The sequence below is a fragment of the Empidonax traillii genome, unplaced genomic scaffold (genome assembly GCF_003031625.1).
Source record: "Empidonax traillii isolate 1590-97213 ecotype Southwest subspecies unplaced genomic scaffold, ASM303162v1 scaffold520:size1094406, whole genome shotgun sequence".
Lineage (NCBI taxonomy): Eukaryota > Metazoa > Chordata > Aves > Passeriformes > Tyrannidae > Empidonax > Empidonax traillii.
This window is the reverse complement of record NW_020955713.1, coordinates 933,273-951,380: the sequence shown is the minus strand read 5'-3', so window position 1 is coordinate 951,380 and position 18,108 is coordinate 933,273. Positions and strand designations below refer to the sequence as shown.

The 18,108-nt window shown below is 49.6% G+C and overlaps 1 protein-coding gene across 1 annotated transcript in view; it reads left to right on the top strand.

Moving 5' to 3' along the window:
* Nucleotides 1-18,108, top strand: part of ZNF618 (zinc finger protein 618) — a 110,571-nt gene that overhangs the window by 76,743 nt on the left and 15,720 nt on the right. The window contains exons 11-13 of the mRNA XM_027896888.1: nt 3,183-3,263; nt 4,257-4,313; nt 17,878-17,955. Coding sequence (XP_027752689.1) covers nt 3,183-3,263; nt 4,257-4,313; nt 17,878-17,955 — 216 coding nt within the window. The remainder of the gene's footprint in view (nt 1-3,182; nt 3,264-4,256; nt 4,314-17,877; nt 17,956-18,108) is intronic.

Here is an 18,108-nt window from a genome sequence, read left to right as displayed (position 1 = left end):
GTCCCACCCGCCTCCCAGTCCCAGATGTTCCGCACTCCAAATTCGGGATCCCCAGGAAGCAAGGCCATCACAGGTACCAATTGCCTTTCTACCATCAACTTTCTTAACTGCTTAGTGTCCAGTCCTGCCCTGGGTTGGCTTTTGACCCTCGCTGGACTCAGTCTGCTCCATCCATAACTCTCCCAGAAAAGCTACTCCCAGAAGCCCTTGAAGGGGTTAGATCCTTTGGCATGTTATAAATTTACCTCAACAGTGGATCTTTGTAACCTCTTCCCAGTGACAAGTTGGTTTTGTTAAGCATTGTGGTAATCACAAGGTTTCAAAAGACCTTGTTTCAAATCCTGGCGTCACAAACTGAGGAGAGCTTCCTGACAAGGATTGCTGTGATGGCTTGTCAGGAATGGGCATTCTTGTTTGCTTTTCAGCACTGTTTGGCATTTAGTGTTTGCTTCCCTCAAGGTGGTGTTTCCAGGGCTGTGTCCATGCCTTTGGAAGTGAACTGGAGTACAGGTGTTTTCACAGGGCTCCACTTCCCGGGAAACTCTCGGAGATAAACTGAACTCCAGCAGAAAAGGCGATGTCACAGAACCATTATGGAAGTGTCAGAAAGCTCAAGTTAGGATTGATCCTCCCACTGTTACTTTCTTCCAAACAAGATCAAACCTTAAAAGAAAAAAAGTATTAAAAGAAAGCAAAGTATTAAAAGAAGCAACTGAAAAATAACAATTAATAAATAGGGTGTGAGATATAATGTGACATGCTGGGAAGCACTCTCCTAAATCTGTGGGATTGATGGATGTATATTCCAACTGTGTGCAGGAGAAGGGCTGGTCAATCAGCTGGTTTTTAGATGCCCCTGAAATGTCTGGCAGGGGTAGATGCCGAGTAGAAGGGTGGTATGATGTTTTTACTAATTTGAGGTCCATCCAGTTCAACCAAGTCAGAAGATAAAGCTGACAAACCTTTTTCATTATTTGCTTAAACTTGCAACAACTTCTTCCAGTTTCATGTCTCACAAAAATGGAAAAACAGGGAGCCCTCTTGGGCCAGAGGCCAGTCATCTGAGCAGGAACTGGGAGGTGTTTTTGGTAAGAGCACTCTTTTTCTCCCACTGCTCTAATGAAAAGCGGGTCAGAACACTGGGAATAAACTCGGAGCTGTTCTCTTCCTGTCCAGGGGAAGGAATGGCCGATGCTTGAGCCTGGTAGATGGATCTTCACAAACTAATCCTAGTCTGGGGTCCCAGCCCATCTCTCATTTCCATGGGGTCTTTCATGGCTGTGTCTTGTACAAATGCAGTCTGAGGGCTTCTGGAATTCCTGGTACAAAGGCATTGCCCGTAACACCTGCCAGGAAGAATCTCCAGAAGGGATACCCTCCGAGTGCTGTGGTTGGAGACATTCCACATCCCACATGGCCTGTGTGGCAAGGACACAGTAAGATTAGTAAGAACAAGCAGATGCATTAAAACAAAACAATTTTTTATTGCCAGACTTAGGGAAAAAAAAAAAAAAAAAGACTAGGGAATGAGGGCAAAACCAGCATGCAAATTTTTTCCAAGCATTTTTGGAGACCTCCAGCTCACTTCCAGTTGTGACGTAAGCCAGGATTTGAACCTGGGTCTCTTTAGGGGTTGACCAAAACCATTTTGTCATGGTCTCTTTATCCACTGTGCCATCTGACTTTAAGGCCTCCCATTTCTATTATTTATCTGTCCGATGGGATGCATACATAATGTCTCCATTTGCTTTGCAGCCCTGTTTCGTGTGTCTCTGTTTTAATTTATTTGATTACCAGTTTTTTGTGTTCTCCTGAATTTTAGGAGTGAGGAATGTAGTAAATTGAGAGTTTGAGAAGCCTGCTCAGGACTTGGAAGGGTCCACCAGGCATTGGCTGGGCCAAAATCCATGGGCTGGGGCCTTCTTGCAGTTCAGGTTTTTGGTGACCACACCAGCTCTACAGCCTGTGGGTGTGAGCCACACTGCAGCACTGGGAGCCTGCAGGAGCTGCAGCCTCTGGGGAAGTCCTGGCAGCAGATGTGACCACTCCATGGTGTGCAGAAATCCAGACTGAAATCATGATCTGATACCAGTTTTTAACAGTCCCCATCACTCTGAATGAAGCTCAGTCTGCAAGTTGAGAGCCCGGCAGAGCTGGGCCATGTCCACATGTCCTGGGGTGACAGTGGACTCAGGAATGAGAGTCCAGGGAAGGGTCTGTCCAGCACAGACCACACACAGTAGTTTGGCCAGTTCACATTCTTTTATTTCTAGTTAATCCTGTGAGTCACTACAGTAAATCCATTTGCCCAGATATTGCAAACCCTGTGGAGTGAGACAAGACCTCACTCTGTTTGTGCTGATGAACTGGTGCTGAGGGACACCAGCTTGAGCAGGATGGGATCAGTGAGCTGTGCTGTGCAGGGATGTGTCAGGACACTGCGGTCACTGCCAGGGTCAGGAGACACCTCTGCCCACGGAGGAGCCCTCCCAGTGCAGGTCCTGGGTCCAGCCTGTGCTGTGGCTGCCGTGTGTGGAGCAGTGCCCTGCCAGGAGCAGGGACTGGCACCACCCTCACAGGAGCAGGGCCTGCCTGCTGGGCCCTGGGGAGACTGCAGGAGTCAGGCACTGTTGGGAAGCACAAAGGGTCAGAGGATGTTCCACAGCTATTCCAGACATGGTGGGCAGGCTCTGAGAGAGCCCTCCAGGCCTCCACTGGAATGTTTCCAGGAGGGTGTTAAGGAAGGGAATGCAGGTGACTAGGAAGCACAGGGAGAGCTGGCTCTGTAGGTGACACTTTAGTGTTGTGATGAGTGTGCAGACCTGGTCACCTGTGCCAGAGGCTTTAAGGGCTGCTTGTTGCCTTAAGGAAGAGTAAGATCAGGGTTGGGTTTTTTTGCAGGGGAGGAAGCCATGACCTTTCTGGTTCAGGCCTGGTGTTCATGGGCTCCCTAAGAGCCAATCCAGGCCACCTCAACCAGAAGGCATTCAAGAAAAATACCTACCTGTTATCCCTTCACTGAATCTGGCTCATTTGCCTCCAAAACGAGGTGTTTGACCATTCTGCTGGATGCAGGGTATGTGATTGTGTGGCACAGGAGCATGTTGTCTTACCTTCTGTCTGCACGGTTGTGCATCCAGTGTTGACCAGTCACCATCCCTGCTTTGTTCTCCACACAGCAGAAAGTGCTTTCAGCAGAAGAGTGGAAGGCAAAGCTCAAAACAACTTTGAAGAAACAAACAGCAATTGCCAGAACTCCAGTGGTAAGTGAGTTCACCCCCATGTTCCTCTTGAAGCAGGATTCAGCTGTGCTCAGTGATTGCTGATGTATTTGGGGTGCCTTGGCTAAGCTCGCAGCCCTCCTAGGGTAGTGCCCTTTTCTCCCCCCTCCCCAGGTTCCTGGCATTCCAAGCCTGTAAAAAAGGTGATATGGGAATCCGGCTCCCAAGGACCAGGTACTTTCACAGAGATTTTTCAGTGGGGAGCAAAAATGTGGAGGGAGGATGGATGGAGATAGAGCACTGCTCATGCTGTGTCCGTGTGTCAGTGCAGTCCTGGTGAAACAAAGCCAGCAACAAGCAAGAGAAGCTGAGCTGAGCACTGAGTGGTGCTGAATGTGGCAGTTTATTTACATGTCACTGTAATCAGCATCCAGCTGTTTGTGGGTTCACTGCACAGAAGTCACAGCGTCCCAGATGTGGGACCAAAATACATCTGCTAGAAGGAATGAAAATTTGCTCCACTTCTGGAGTTTCCTTTCATTTTAGGTCCAAGTGGTAGTAACTGAACATAACCACTGGCCTAGACAATTTTGTTTGGTACATTGTTGACAGAGTTTTCTCTACAAGATTTTTATCCTGCCTGTGTATTGTCCTGCCTTCCAGTGGGCCACTACAATTCAGACCAGATGAAATGCAGTTTTGGCATCTTGGTGCAGAGAGAAATAACATACCAACAAAAAAGCCTGGTCTCCCTCCATTCCCCATCCAAGAGTAGCAGAACGTGGTGTTTTCCGTGCCTCTGGCTGGAATGGAGCTGGTTACAGGTCTGCTGGGGGGGTTGTATCTACCTCTGAAGCAAATAAGGGACTTGCTGGATCATGCTGAAGAGGAAAGACGTGGTTTTGGAAAACCCCCCTTGTGGTAGCAGAGTGGGTGATGGGGAATGGGGAAAAAAAGTTGTTTGTTACTGAAATACTGCGTATTCTGTTTTGGGGAACAATCCTGTACTAATCCAAGCATTCACCACAATTACAGCTGGTCATTCTGGGACAGAAAAACCTAAAGAAAAGAGGTGTAAGCAGAACCCATCAGGTGAGCTCGTCTCTGTGTTTCAGGCCCTTGTACCCATTAGTCCTGTTCCACCTGGGGAGCTGCAGTCAGGAGTCCTTGGTCTGGCTGTCAGACACAGCTCAGAGCACTGCAGTTCCCTGACTGCCAGAGTCTCCAGCCTGGTTTGCTGCCCTGAACGTGCCCCTGGGTTCTCAGCAGCCCTGCTCCTCGTGTCTTGTCTTCTGTGGGTACTAGGAGTGGTTTGAAGGGTTTCAAAGCCTTGAAGTGCACATCTTTAAATGCCAATATACCATTTGGGTCCCTGACTCCTCTGGGGCCCTTTGAAAGCAACAGTCTGAGATTGTACCTTTTTTTATTCCTGTAAATTGTACCTTTTTTATTCCTGTGAAGCCCTGTAGACCCTACAGGGTAAGGGCAAAAGCTCATCCCTAGAGCCAAGAAAGCTTCATTGTAAAACCTTCTGGCCCCAAACCTCTTTTTAACTCTGGAAGGAGAGGAGATGAATGTGTAGGGTGGGAGGGGGCCCAGGAACCACTGACAAGAAGCACACACAAGGAGTGGCTGTATTTAGTCCAAGACTTGGGTTCTGTCTGAGCTATTAAATACTGACCCACTGTTGCTGTGACAGATCTCCCAGACTCTCCCTGCCATCTCCTTGACCAGCTCACCTCACACTCATCCTTCTCAATCTGTTTTTATCCAAGCTGCAACATTTAAAGCACAGGAGTAAAAGCTCAGAGTAAAAACCCAGACAAAGCCAGGAATTCTTACAAACAGTAGAGTTTCATGGGATTTGCTGGTGTTCTTTCATTGTCAGGAGTGTTTCTGTTTGCACCACAAGCAGTGTTTATTGCAGTGGCTCAGTCTGGGGCCTGGCAGGCTGCAGGGCAGTTACAAGTACTCACCTTATCTTTTGTTTGAGCCAGGAAACCTGAGGAACTCCAATGAGCTGCTCAGGACTGGTTTGAGAGGAGTTGGGCTCTGGTTAGAACCAGTTCCTTTCTGCATTAAGCAGCTGATACACTCCTCAAAGTCAGGCTTAGGGATGTATAAACTTCTTCCCTTTTCCCCTTCCTTTACTCTGCATCCCCTTTTCTTCCCCAAGCCTGTTTTCTCTCTTTGACTCCATTTCCTGTGTGTCCCATTCAGTGCTCTTTTCCAGCTCTTGCTCCAAGCCATTTTTCCTCTTTTATTCCTTCACACTGTCAGGAGTCAGTCCCACTGGTTTCATTGACAGCAGCCTGGATGAGCATGACCAGTCACTGAGAGTGTCACTGGTGATCAGAGAGGCCCTGCAAAGCTCTCAGGCATCTGTGTGCTCAGGTGTCCAGGCAGGGCTCTCAGTAACTGCCTTTTGGAAGAGCTGGTGTGTCTTTACCTCCCCATTTTCCTTCTTCCATGTCTGGGTTTCAGTGGGTGGCACAAACACCACATGGCTCAGTGTCACGTGTGGGAAGGGAGCTCTTGGGTGATTCTGGCACTGTTGGCCTGTCCTCCCTTGAGCCCCAGCCAGCAGATTTCACCCAGGCAGGGAAGCAGCTGGGGATAACATGGTGGGGAATGACAGAAGGACAGACACTTCCATCCTCCCACTCCCATCTGCTGCTTGTCACCAAACTGCTGCTGCTGTAAGGAACAGTCACCAGCTTTGGGAGGTAAATGTAGGTCCCAGCTGAGCAACCCATGCTGTGTGAGTTGGCCTTGTTAAACGCATCATTGCACTTGCTCTGAGTTGTGCATTGCAGGCTCAGGTAAAGAGATGTTAAAGAGAGCAGCAGGAGGTTTTTAGGCCACCCAGTTGGGGACATTCTGCTCTTTCCCTCTATTATCATCCCCATTGCAGGGCCACAGACCCCTTCATGTCTGGTGTGAGGGGGAAGATGAGCAGAGCAGGAAGGTGAGCATCTAAAACCACCTAAAACAGACTTGGATGCAGTGCTGGTGGGAGTCCGGGGGGGGAATAAGACAATTAGAATGGAAAACGTTGGATTTCACATCTCTGCCCTGTGCACAACCCCAGTCCTTGTCGCAGTGAATGCAGGTACCTGATATCCTTGTCTGAGTGCCCTGGCATCCCACTGCCCATAAACCAGCAGTTCTGTGTGCGTGGCAAACTCTGCTGTGTGGCTGATTTGAGTCTCCTCCAGTAGTGGGTTTGTCTCCCAGCAGGGTGGCATGGAGCCATGGAGTGGATGGAGAAGGACTGTTCCGCTGTAGTCCGTGATGTGATTGGAATCCTTTGTATTCCTGGAAGAGTCTCCACAGCCCCTTAAACTTCTTTTTGATGAAACCTGGAAGTTTCACAGTGCTTTAAAAACAGTATCCTGCTAAAACGTTCTAGTTGCCCCCTTGTGCTGCCTCGGCAGCAGAGGTCCCAAGTCACATGAAGCTTCTATTTACCCACTACTGAACTAGGGTCCAGAAAACAGTGCCATGACCTGATCCTGAAACATGGAATTATCTCATTGGGATATAGAAGTTGTTACTCAGTGAGGTGCCATAAAACTGCTTCCAAGGAAACCCTCCCTGGTGGAGGTCGTTTTGCAGAGTCTTGACACATGTTGGCGTTTTCTGGACTAAATTCTCAAGAGGCCAAATCATATTCCAAAGCCAGCCTGTGTAAAAAGCCAATGATGATCAGTCTGGGCTTGGGAAGGGAAAACCCTGGAAAGGGGCAAAGCTGAGTGTTGTGTTCCATAGTGAAGGTCCCTGCTGGGCCCTGCCCTGGTGCACTCTGGAACCACACAGCTCCCAGGCTTTGGGATCTCCCCGTTGTCTCATCTTCTGTCTGGCTTCAGAAAACCTCAGGGGCAATGACCACCTCTACCTTAATTGTTTACAGCCTAATCCAGCTTGATCTGTTGTTTTGGGCACTATGGATGACTCCATTGTCAAATAAAAGCCAAGAGGGATTAAGAAAATTGTAAGAATTCAAAAGGAAAAATAAAAGCAAGGGAGGAAAAAAAAACCTCTTTGGTTTTGACACCTTAAAATAGAACCATCAAAGGAAAAATCTAATTGAAATTGTCAGTGTTGGTTGAAGTCTAAACTTGCTCAATGTTATGAATGTGAAAGAGAACAGTTAAAATTATGTAGGGAATTGGGAAATATTTTGAACTTTTGAGGTTGATTTAAGCTGTATAAATATGTCTCAATTTCATCCGCTGCATTAGGGAACTATTACTGTCAGAACTTCCAGTGCAAGAAATTTTAACATTTACAGTTTTTAAAATGTCAACACTTCTCATTCCTATTTACACAGGGAAGCTTTGCTTTCCAGCACTGGATAGAGGGTCAAGGGAAGGATCTTCTTTTTTTGTATCAGTTTGTGCCAAGCTGAGGTGAGATTGAGACCAAAAAACAATTGATTTCCTCCTTTTGATTTAAAGTGAAAATTCTTGGAAAAGCCTGAAAATTGCCAGTTCTTGGAATTTAAAGGACATTGAACTAAATTTTAAACATGCATTTAGTTGGATTTTCAGAAATTACAAACTTGTTGGTCTGTCATTACAACATATTCCATCAGTTGTAGCATTGAACTATTACAAGCAAAAGGACAATTAGAAATGTCTCACTCACCACTTGCCACATAAACCCAGTATGGTTAGCCTGTGTTAGGCAGGATGTAAGTAGTTCTTTTTTGCTTTAGCTGAGCAGAACTAACCTTTAGTTTTATGGGAAGCAGCAAAAAGAGTGTGAATCAGTGTTAAACTCATGATTAAATCTCCTGAAGCTCAGTTTGGGGGTGCTGGGAGCAGACCTGAGTCCCCCCACAGCTCCTGGTGCAGCACCAGAAGTTCAGGCCCTGCTCTTGCCCTGCAGTGCCAGGTGCCCCTGGGTGCATGGCCAGACTGAGACCCTCAGCAGTGGTTCCTGCCGAATTCCTGCCCAAAAAAGCTGGTTTGCCCCGGCAGTGAAGGTGGTCACGGGGCACGCGTGGCAGGAGTTGGCTTAGGAGTGTTACAAACACTGGGATCATCCTCCTTCCCTGCTGTGGCCATACATCCCCTTCTGCTTGTTCTCTGCAGTCCAGTGACCACACAGCCCATCCGGTGGGATTTCTGCTGGAGGGCACGACTTTTAGGTTAGGATTTTTGGTGGGTGAATGCAACTTTAGTGCTTGGGCCTTAATAATTCTTGATTCTTGATCACAGTGTGATATTAGCACAGCCTGTGCCTCTGCCTCCATAGTGCACCCAGCTGCCTCACAGGGTCTGTCAGCTGGGCCTGAGCACAAATACAACTCACATTAAAGTGGTTCATCCCCTGGGAAATCTCCTTCTCATCTAGCAGCTGGTTTGTGACTGGTACCAATTTTCATGGAGTTGGGAGGCCCGAAGACCAAGTTTGAGGAGTAAGGAAATGGGAGGGAGTTGCTCTGTGAGCTCCCACAGTTGTGCAGGGCACAGGGAATGCTCTTGATGGGGGAAGGGGGAATTGCACAGATACATAGAGCTGAATTTTCAAAGCAGCCTGAAAATGCTGTGCCCAGAAGAAGGGTCACCATCGCAGTGAGAATGAGAGTAACCCAGGGAGAGGCTTCAGTCAAGAAAGTGTTGCTTTGCTCAGTTGCATAAGTAAGTCATTGTGTCCACTGGGCATTTGTGTGGAATGAGGTTCCTAGGAATGAGCTGTTTATTTTTGGTGCCACATTCATTTAAGCTGTTCCAGACTTCTCATGTTGAACAGGCAGCTTGTAGACAGGAAGAAAGATATGTGGGTTAAAATAAGCACTCAGCAGCCAGTCTCTGCGGGTGATATCCTGCCAATTGCTCAAGAGCCTTGGGACACTGGGAAAGACATGAGGCAATGCATATGAAAGCACTGAGCAGTCAGCAGAACTGGGACAGCCAGGGATAGCAGCTGGATTGCAGGCACAGATCCTGGCCTGAGCAGGACGGGGCCAAAAGAGTCACTGAGAGAACAAAGTATGGGCAGAAAAGCGTGAATTCTCAATTTTGCCTGGAGAATCTAGGGAGAGAAGGATTAGCAAATCCCCAGTGCAAGGTGATTTATCATTAATCATTCAAACTTTAAGGCTGTTCCCTGGATAGGTGGCTTTAGTGGAAGTGACTGTGCTGTGGCAGGGACACGACTCTGCATGGAATAAAAATCTTGCATAATAAATATAAAGACCAGAAAAATCCCAACAAAGTTTCCTCACGCACAATAGCATTGTGTCAAGTGCCTGAGCTCCTTTTTCAGACTGACAGTGGTTTTCCTGTGTGTAGGAAGCCAAGCATAACAAGGAGACTGCATTAGCACTTCTGGCTGGAGAGCCACCAGAGATGATGTTCAGAACTCCTTGTGGTGTTTTAAGTGGTGAAAGCCATTGCTGTGGGCTGTGTGCCTGTTCCAGATCAGGTTCACTTCTGGGAGGACAGTAGAGTGCTGTGGTTTGCCCCTCAAAAGCTTTTGTGCAGCTGGGCTGCTGAAAGAACCCTTTAGTGCCTGGACCCAGGGGACAGGGCAGTGCAGAGAATCCATGTGATCACTGAGTGAGGACAGCACTTCCCAGAGCAGACACCAAGAGCACAGACAGTGGGAATGGTGCCTGGAGGAGCCTGCCCTGTGCCCTGTGCTCAGCAGGACCAGATTAGGAACTTGTTTCAGTGAAGATCTGGCCCAGGTACAGACTTCCCCAGCTGCAGTGGCACTCAGTGCAGTGCTGGTGACAGCACTGTGTGAAGTGATCAGCAGTGTTCCGTATCCAGGTGGTGCCTTCCATGCATCCCCTTCCACAGCACTGTCTCCTCATGTCTTTACCAAGCATCTTCCATGCCTCCACTTTCATTCCTTACAAGCTGGCCCTGCCAGCTGGAGCCCAGTTCAACAGCTCATGTCCTCAGCACTGGGGTTATGTGCATGAGGGAGTTACTGAGGCCAGTTTTCCTTCCAAGCAAACGAGGCCCAGTCTGTCAGAGAGCCCTGAGAGCTCCTGGGTGTGTCAGTTCACAGCCTCGGACCTGGGACCCTTCTGTAAATGCTCTGAAGGGATGACTGAATGATGTTAAATAGAAATGATTCCTTCCCTTCTGCAGGGGGCTGACACTAAAGGACCTCATTTGGGAACTGTAGGAAACTGGTCTGAGGGGCTGGGAACCACTGGTGCTGTTCCAGGGCACTGTGGAATGGATGTGAACAGCCCCTGGTTGCCCAAGGGCTCACTGAGCATCCAGGTTTCCATTCCTTTCCCTCACCTCACAGAGGGGCAGCCTGCAGGGTGTGCATGGGAATGTGCATTCTCAGCCCAAGGTAACTGCACTGCTGAGGAACTCTCCTTTGGCATCCAGAGGGGTTGAAACACCCTGCTATTCCCTTCAAGCTTCAGTTTGAGGAAGCTGCACAGTGAATCTGGGAATTTGCATCTGGAGCCCCAAAGAAAGCATTTGTAAAGGGTTTCTTGCCCCCTTGGCTTTTCCTCTGTGGGCTTCCCCGCATGACTGTTTCCATTCCTGTAGCATAGGATGTGTGTTAAAATCTCTGGACATTTGAAAGTGGGAAGGAAAGGTGCAGAATCCTGGCCTTGAGAAACTCAGCAAGACAGGGAGAGAAAATTCCCAAATGGACATGTCGGATTTTGTGGTAAATTGAGCCACCCATCCTGCCCGTTAACTCTGGAAGTGCAGAGCGTGGATAAGGATCAGGGAGCAGATAGAGCTGTGCAGCTTGCAGTGAGGTCTCTGCCAGTCTCAGTATTTAAATCTCTTTCTTTCTTGCAGAAACCACAAGTCCCCTGATTTCAAATCCTTTCCCTCTTTTACAAATTAAGTGTGGTGGGTGTCTGTGGGGCACAAAGGCAGATCTGCCCCCCCACCCCTAGCCCTGCTGCCCTGCCCTGTTGGCATTTTTAGTCAATAAATGGGGCTTTTATTATGAGTCCAGGTGTCAAAGAATAAAATGCTCTGTGGCTCTGGTTTCAGATTTAAATGCAGCAGAAATCCTTCGGGGTGTTTCTGTGCAGTATGGGGCTGTTAGGCCACTTCTTTACAGCCATTGGGTTTATTTGTGAAATATGCCAATAATGCATGTTCTGAGAACAAGATTTGAAAATGAACCCATATTTAAGTTATATTTACACACAGAAAGACTACTCATCATGGCTCAGCTCAATAAACAGCTGTGCAGAGCCAATTCCTTTTGGCCTGGGAGCACGGATTAGGAACGGGAGCCCAGTGGGGCTCAGGCAGGAGGGGAAGGAGCAGGTCTGGGATGGGCAGACACAGGTGGTCTCTGCTGGAGATTCTGCCCCGTGTCCTTGATGTTTTCAGCAGGTGGAGCTTCTTCCTTTGCTTCCACTGTGTTTGGTTCCTGCTTGATTTGCGCTGGGATTTTAGGGGTGATACCATTTGCACCAACGTGGTAATCCAGGCCAGCCCTGAGTGCTGCACCCTGAGCATGGTCAGTGAGAGAGGACATGTGTTCTTCCTCCACTCACAAATCTGAGAGAGAATGGAGAGCTTTATCCAGAACAGGAGAGTTCATGTAGGAAGAGAAAACCAGTTAGTGCCAACACATTTGACAAGGGTGGTGCATTTGGGACTCCCCTTTTTAGAGCTTCAGAGCACCCTGTTACCCAACACCTCTTGCTGTCTGAGCTGGGTGGAAGTGACAGAAGTCCTGCTTTCAGGAAACTTCCACTGATTTTGGGGTGTGATGGCATTTTTAGGAACCTGCTGCTGGTTCTTCTGTCTTGTTTCATGGGTTTGTGTTGAAGGGCTGGGAAGATGCATTTGCACTGTTAGCAAAGCTAAAGCCTGTGGAAACACTGGGTGGGAACGCTGAGAATTTTCTCTCACAGTCCTTCTGCATTTGTTTTTCATCAAGTTGTGGACAGAAGTGTTGAAAAGTGGGTCTTTTCTGTTGAGGAAAGAGCTGCCTGGGGCTCTCCCTGAGCTACTGCCTGTTGCTGAGCTGCTGCTGGGTGTCACTGCGTGTCACTCCAAGCACCTCGGGGCACTTTTCCTTCAAACTTTCTGTTAAAGCTCTCAGCTCGTGTTCTCTCCTGGCCTCAGACCAGGCTCTGCTATTTTCCCTGGCTTAGATGTGGCAATGAGAGTTAACATGGGAATGAGAGTGATTTATTTAACCTCAGCACAAGTGCTGGTTTCCCTCTGCCTTGGCTGCCTCGCTCTGGGGCCTTGCTCGCTGCGTGTACGTAAAGCACTAATAAAAGTGTCTAATAACAGCCCTGGGGAAAGAGGTTTTAAATTGTGCAACCAAATGTGAGCGTTACTTCTATGTGGCTCAGGAGTCTGAAGAGGTTTCAGCAGCTGCTGGTCCTTAATGTTTCTGTGGAGGTGCTTTCAGAGAGGACCTGGGCAGTCAGTAAGGGTGACATGGTGGCATGTCTTGTCAGAGCAGAGAGGGACCTGCCTTGCAGAGGAGGTGGTTTTTTGGGAAGGATGCTTTGGGGGAGAAGCTTTGTTCTCAACAGCCAACACCCAGACAAATGCCACTTTTGGGGGAGGAACCTCTCTGGTGCTTGATAGGAGACCAAAATGCCATTGCTTGTGGCTGCTGCAATGCTGGAGTTCAGGCAGCTTGCCAGGGGCTGTTCCAGGTGCCCTGGGATAGGGTGTTGCAGTTCCAAAGGCACTGCTTGCTCTCTGCTCTCCACTGCTCAGTCCTTTTGCTTTGTGGGCAAAGTCAGGAGTAAGAGTCAGACTGGTCTGAGATCAGCTGCCTGGAGTTGCCAGGTCCTTTCTGCAGACAGGCATGCTCAGAGTGATTTCCTCCTCTCAGGTTTTCAAATATTTTGCCACAGAGACAGACAACATGTTTGGACAATGCTCTCAGGCACATGGTGGGACTGTTGGGGTGTCTGTGCAGGGCCAGGAGTTGGACTGGATGGTCCTTGTGGGTCCCTTCCAGCTCAGGATTTTCCGTGATCTGTAAGAGCTGTTCAGTCAGGAGCAGGCTCAGCACGGTGCTTAAGTTCCTGGAGAGAGGAGCAGTGCTTGAGAGACAACCAGGCAGGGAAGGAACAGGGAGCACAAGGACAGCACAGCTGGAGAAAAACCTGCTGGGCCTGTGCCATGGGCTGGGTGCAAGGGACAGGCAGCGAGGAAGGAGGGATTGGGGGAGGAAAAAGGGAGTGGAGGAGGAAGGAGGTGGGAGAAGATGGTGGGTGGAGATAGTGGGGGAGCAGCAGAGGTGCTGTCCTGTACTCACTGGAAGTGAGTACAGTACACTATGCCACATGGAAGGCCTGACCCACACCACATTTGACATTTCGTGCAGATTTTGCTGCCAAATTTAAGCTGCAGGATTTGCAGAAGTCTTCTGAACATGCAGCAACAACACAGAGCCAATGGGGCACCCTCAGGGAGTCCAGATGTTCATGATTTCTCTTCCTTTTCGGACATTTTGGACTGTGAGGGGGAGTGCTCTGGAGGCATCTCCGTGAGCTCTCTGCCTGTCACCTCTCACCCAGCAGTGGTCATTTGGAGTGAGCTGTGGAAACCAGCAGAGGAAGGGAAAGCTTCTCCTGCAGGCTGGTGAATTTATCCCCTGCTCCCTTGAGATCCAAGTGTGAAGGAAGGTTGTCTGAGTGCAGCAGCCCTGCTGGGAATGGTGGGGTTTGGGGATGCTGTAGCCCCTGTCCTGCACCAGCCCAGGAGGGCTCAGTGGTTACAGTGGGAACTGGAGTCCCAACCTGCAGCCTGAGCCAGCCAGGGACATGGCAGGAGCCCAGCTGGCACCAGCAGCTGTTCAGCATCTGCAGGCAGAGGGAGCCTGGAGAAAGCAGAGCTCCCTCCTCCCCAGCCCGAGGGAGCAGGGCTGGAAGGGTCACAGCACCTGGCACTGCTCAGAGGCCCGTGAGCCCAAGGGAGAGCTGGGAGCCTGGCTGAGCACATGGAGCAAAGAGCTGGGTTCCATCATCAAAAGGAGGTGCTGCTGCTCCTGCCACAGCCCCCACCCCCTCAGATGTGGAACAGCAAGAGGAATTGGATACTGGGGCACTGAGGGGCTCAGAAGGTGAGGGAGAAGGTTTCAGCAGGGTCAGACAGGTTGGCTGGGCAGTCCTGCTGCAGGCTGGAAACCCCTGGGCCGTGTCATGAGCTCCTTCTGCTTTGCTCATACATCAGGCCTGCCTTGGCCACCCAAAACTGTTGGGGCTGGGGACAGCACGGGTGTTCGGGGGGTCTGTGTGGGCAGCACAGAGGGGCCTCAGCTTTCCTTGGACCTCCAGCAGCAAAGCTGAGAAGAACAGGAGAAGTTTCTGGTTGAAGCACTCGTGGGAAAACCAGTGAGCACCTTGCTGAGCTCAGCCCACCCAGGGGAGAACAGATCCCTCTGGATGCAGAAACCTCAGCCTGGGCAAGAGAGAGGGAGCTGAAATTCTCTTGGGGAAGGGAGGGCAGAGGTCCTGCAGTGCTGGGGGGGTACTGTGCTCCTGGAAGAGAACAGGCACACGTGTGGCTCACAGGATATGTAGAGTTCTCACAACTTCCCCACTTTGCCTTTAAGTTGCAAGAGAACTCAGAGGGAGGGGGTTTTACTCTGTGTTACCAGCCCAGGTGAACAGTTCTTTTCCAGTGGTGACTTTTCCCTGGTTTTGGATACAGATTGTCTCTTCCTTGTCTCCACCTTCCAGATGCCTCTTCCTCTTCTAGACTGACACATTCCACCCTACTTCCAAGCAGCCTGACTGTTCCCAGCTCTGTGCTGTGGAGCCTGAGGGGCTGAGAAGCTGAAATCTCAGGATTATGAGGGTTGAGAAAGCTCTGGAAAGTAAAGTGAGTTCATTCATTCATTTCCACAGGGATTCTGCACATCCTCCCAAGCATCCCTTCCTTTCTTCCAGGGAAAGACTTTAGAATTGTTGGGTGAATTTAAATTTTATCCTTAGTTTAAACTTAGGATGAGTTTTAACTCATTTTCATTTATGGCAAACTGTAGACTTGTGTGACTCTTTGTCTAAGAAGTATTTAGAAAATGTTTTGGCATTTTCAGAATGCGAAATTAGTTTTTTTAAGTAGATGGTAATTTTGTTTCCAAAGTTGGACATTTCTGGAGTAGAACAGAAGGGGCAGATTTTGGAAATGGGATGAAAACACAACTTTTTTTAGGAGAATCACAAAGTTGAGTCCTGTCAGAGCTATGAGTGCACTGAGCACACAGGGAGGAGCTTGAGATGAAGAACTGTGGAGATGTTGGTGATCATGGCATGATGGATGGAGATGGGAGAACCCAGGAAAGACAGATCTGGGGTGAAGAGGAGTCAGTCAAGGGGAGAGCTGGAAAGACAGCGCAGGTTTCTGGTGATAAAATAGCTGAGAATACAACAGGAGGAAGGTAAAGCAGATCAGTGAGACAATCAGCTGAGAAGGAAATGTCAGTGAAAATGGATCTGGGAAGTGTGCTGCTGGGTGTAGAGTCTGGAGGAGTCCTGGCTGGGTGTGAGGGATTTGCTTCCCAGAGAGGCACCCTGGAACTGAGCTGATGATGGGCTGCTCTGGTGGCTGCTGGAAACCTGCTCCCAGCTCAGTGTGGAGTCTGTGTGGGAGCAGAGAAGGGCCCTGAGCCTGCAGCAGTGAGGAGTGGGCTCATCACAGCTTTGTCTGGCCAAGGTCACTACAGGCAGCGATGGCAGCAGGGAATGCACATCCCTGCTGATGTTCAGGGGGCACAGGGAAAGCTGACAATGTCCAGGGACATGTGGGGTGACATGTCCATCTGTCACCATTCCTGAGGCACCTCAGAGGTACAGCAGGGTCTGTTCTCCCCACTCTGTGTAGGGACAGAGGCTCCAGCAGAGCAGTGGAGCAGAGAGAGGGGGTCACTGAACTGCCCTGGCTGCAGCACCACAGCCCCTCTGACCTGTCAGCAGCAGTCAGCAGGCCCTTGGCAGTGTGACTGCTTTCATTACAGTAATGAAATGGTAATTTTGACACTGAAAGGGGAGTCAAGTGTGAGACATTTTCGTCTGAGCAGACTGGGCTCTGTGAGCAGCAAAGAGGTGGGTCTGTAACACAGGTCATCTGACACTGAAATAGGTATGGAAGAGGGATGGTTTGCACCTGCCTGGGGTCTTTTTCTCTCTGATAATTACAAAATAAGTTGGAACAGTTAGATTACGTTGTATCCCCTATGACATTTTACCACAGCTATTTCACTACTGATCATTTCAGCAGAATCAACCAGCCCCTGTTGATTCCTAAGGCCTGAAATCCCCAAGTGCCACTCAGCTGCCCAAGTCTTCCCCTTTTTTCATAAACACAGTTACTTAGGTACCATATTCCCAAACTTCCTTGCTACAGCAAGACCCAGGAGTAGCATCACAAGCAAACAGAGTGATTTAAGTGTTGAGCACAACTCCAGACCGAGCTGGCTCCCTTGTTTAAGAGGCTGGAGGTTCTTTGGGAAAGCTTTAACCTCACAGCATGTAAGTACAGACTGCTCGTGGTCTCTTGGGTGTTTTTCCTCACAGATTCCCACAATCATCAGGTAAATTCTTGAGTTTGCTACCTGACATAGACTTCTTGCAGAGAGTACAGCCAAGGCAGGCTTGTGCTCTCCTGGGTTTTGGGTCTTCCTCCCTGGGCGCTGGTGCTTTTGCTTATTCGTTGATGCAGAATATGTTTTTCCCTTTGAACTTAGGTCTAGATTTCTGAAATTTTGTAGCAACAGACCTTGCTCTGTGTGTGTGCCAAAGTTGTTTATATGCCCTTCTGCTGCTCCAAAACAAAATGCCACAGTGTAAGAGGTGGCAGTGCTGGTGTGGCTGCAGGGACAGAGGCAAACTGTAATGTTTCCATATCTCAGCACTGTAGTTCCAGATCACATCTGTCAAATAATGCACTCAACTAATACTGTTTAAACAGCCAACTGCAAACATTTGCTATTAGGTTAATTCAGTGGAAAAAATGCACTTTCAACACACTGGCCAAAACAGAGCTAAATGTATCTTTCAGCTCACAAGGGAGCTCTGCACCCAGCTCTTTCCTGACTCCAGCTCATCCATATTCCTCTGGCACACGGCTTTCCTGCTCTGCTCTCAGTCTTCCAGCACAGCCCTGATTTCTGTGCCTCCTGCCCCCCACCTCTGCTTCCCCCAGTGACCTGCTGCTGCCCAGCCCCGTGGACTCAGCGCTCCCTGTCTCACTGCACTTGTTGCCAGCCACAAACCCAGCTGAGTTCCCCCATGGCCCTGCTGCACGCCCCAGCTGAGCTGCAGGATTGTTCACAACCCAGTGCTCCTTGTCTTACTCAGGAAAGGCAGCAGAGACTGGAATTTGACAGAACTGGATGTCAAATGAATTCACCAAGCTTTGCTCACAGGCTAAGAAAGAACAGGGATATGCTAAAAGCAGCGTGCAGCCTCCCAGAGCCCTGTGCAGATCCACGGGGATCCCCCCACACACCCCGGCAGGGCTTCCCTCCAGTGTCAGCATTGTCCCTCTGCCCATGCCAGGCCTTGTCCTGGCATACAGTGAGGCAGGAGGCAGGACCCCCAGCCCAGGTTTCCCCAGGGCCAGCCCCGCGGCGCTGCCCCGCTGCTGTACAGCCTGCAGTGTGCACGTGTGCTGCTTCCCTGCATACTCTGTGTAATTCTTCTGAACTGATTTCTCCCAAACAGAGCCTTACACCTGTGGAGCTTGTGGAATCCAGTTCCAGTTTTATAACAATCTCCTGGAGCACATGCAGTCCCACGCAGGTAAGCCGGGCACTTGGACTGGCTGCAGGCGGAGAGTTCAGTTCTGCGCTGCTGCCTGTGCTGACCCCGATGTGTGTCCACAGGGCTCTCTGTGCTCCCCCTTCCCAAGGCCCCAGTCATTTCACCTGCAGCAAACATGGACCCTCGAAGGCT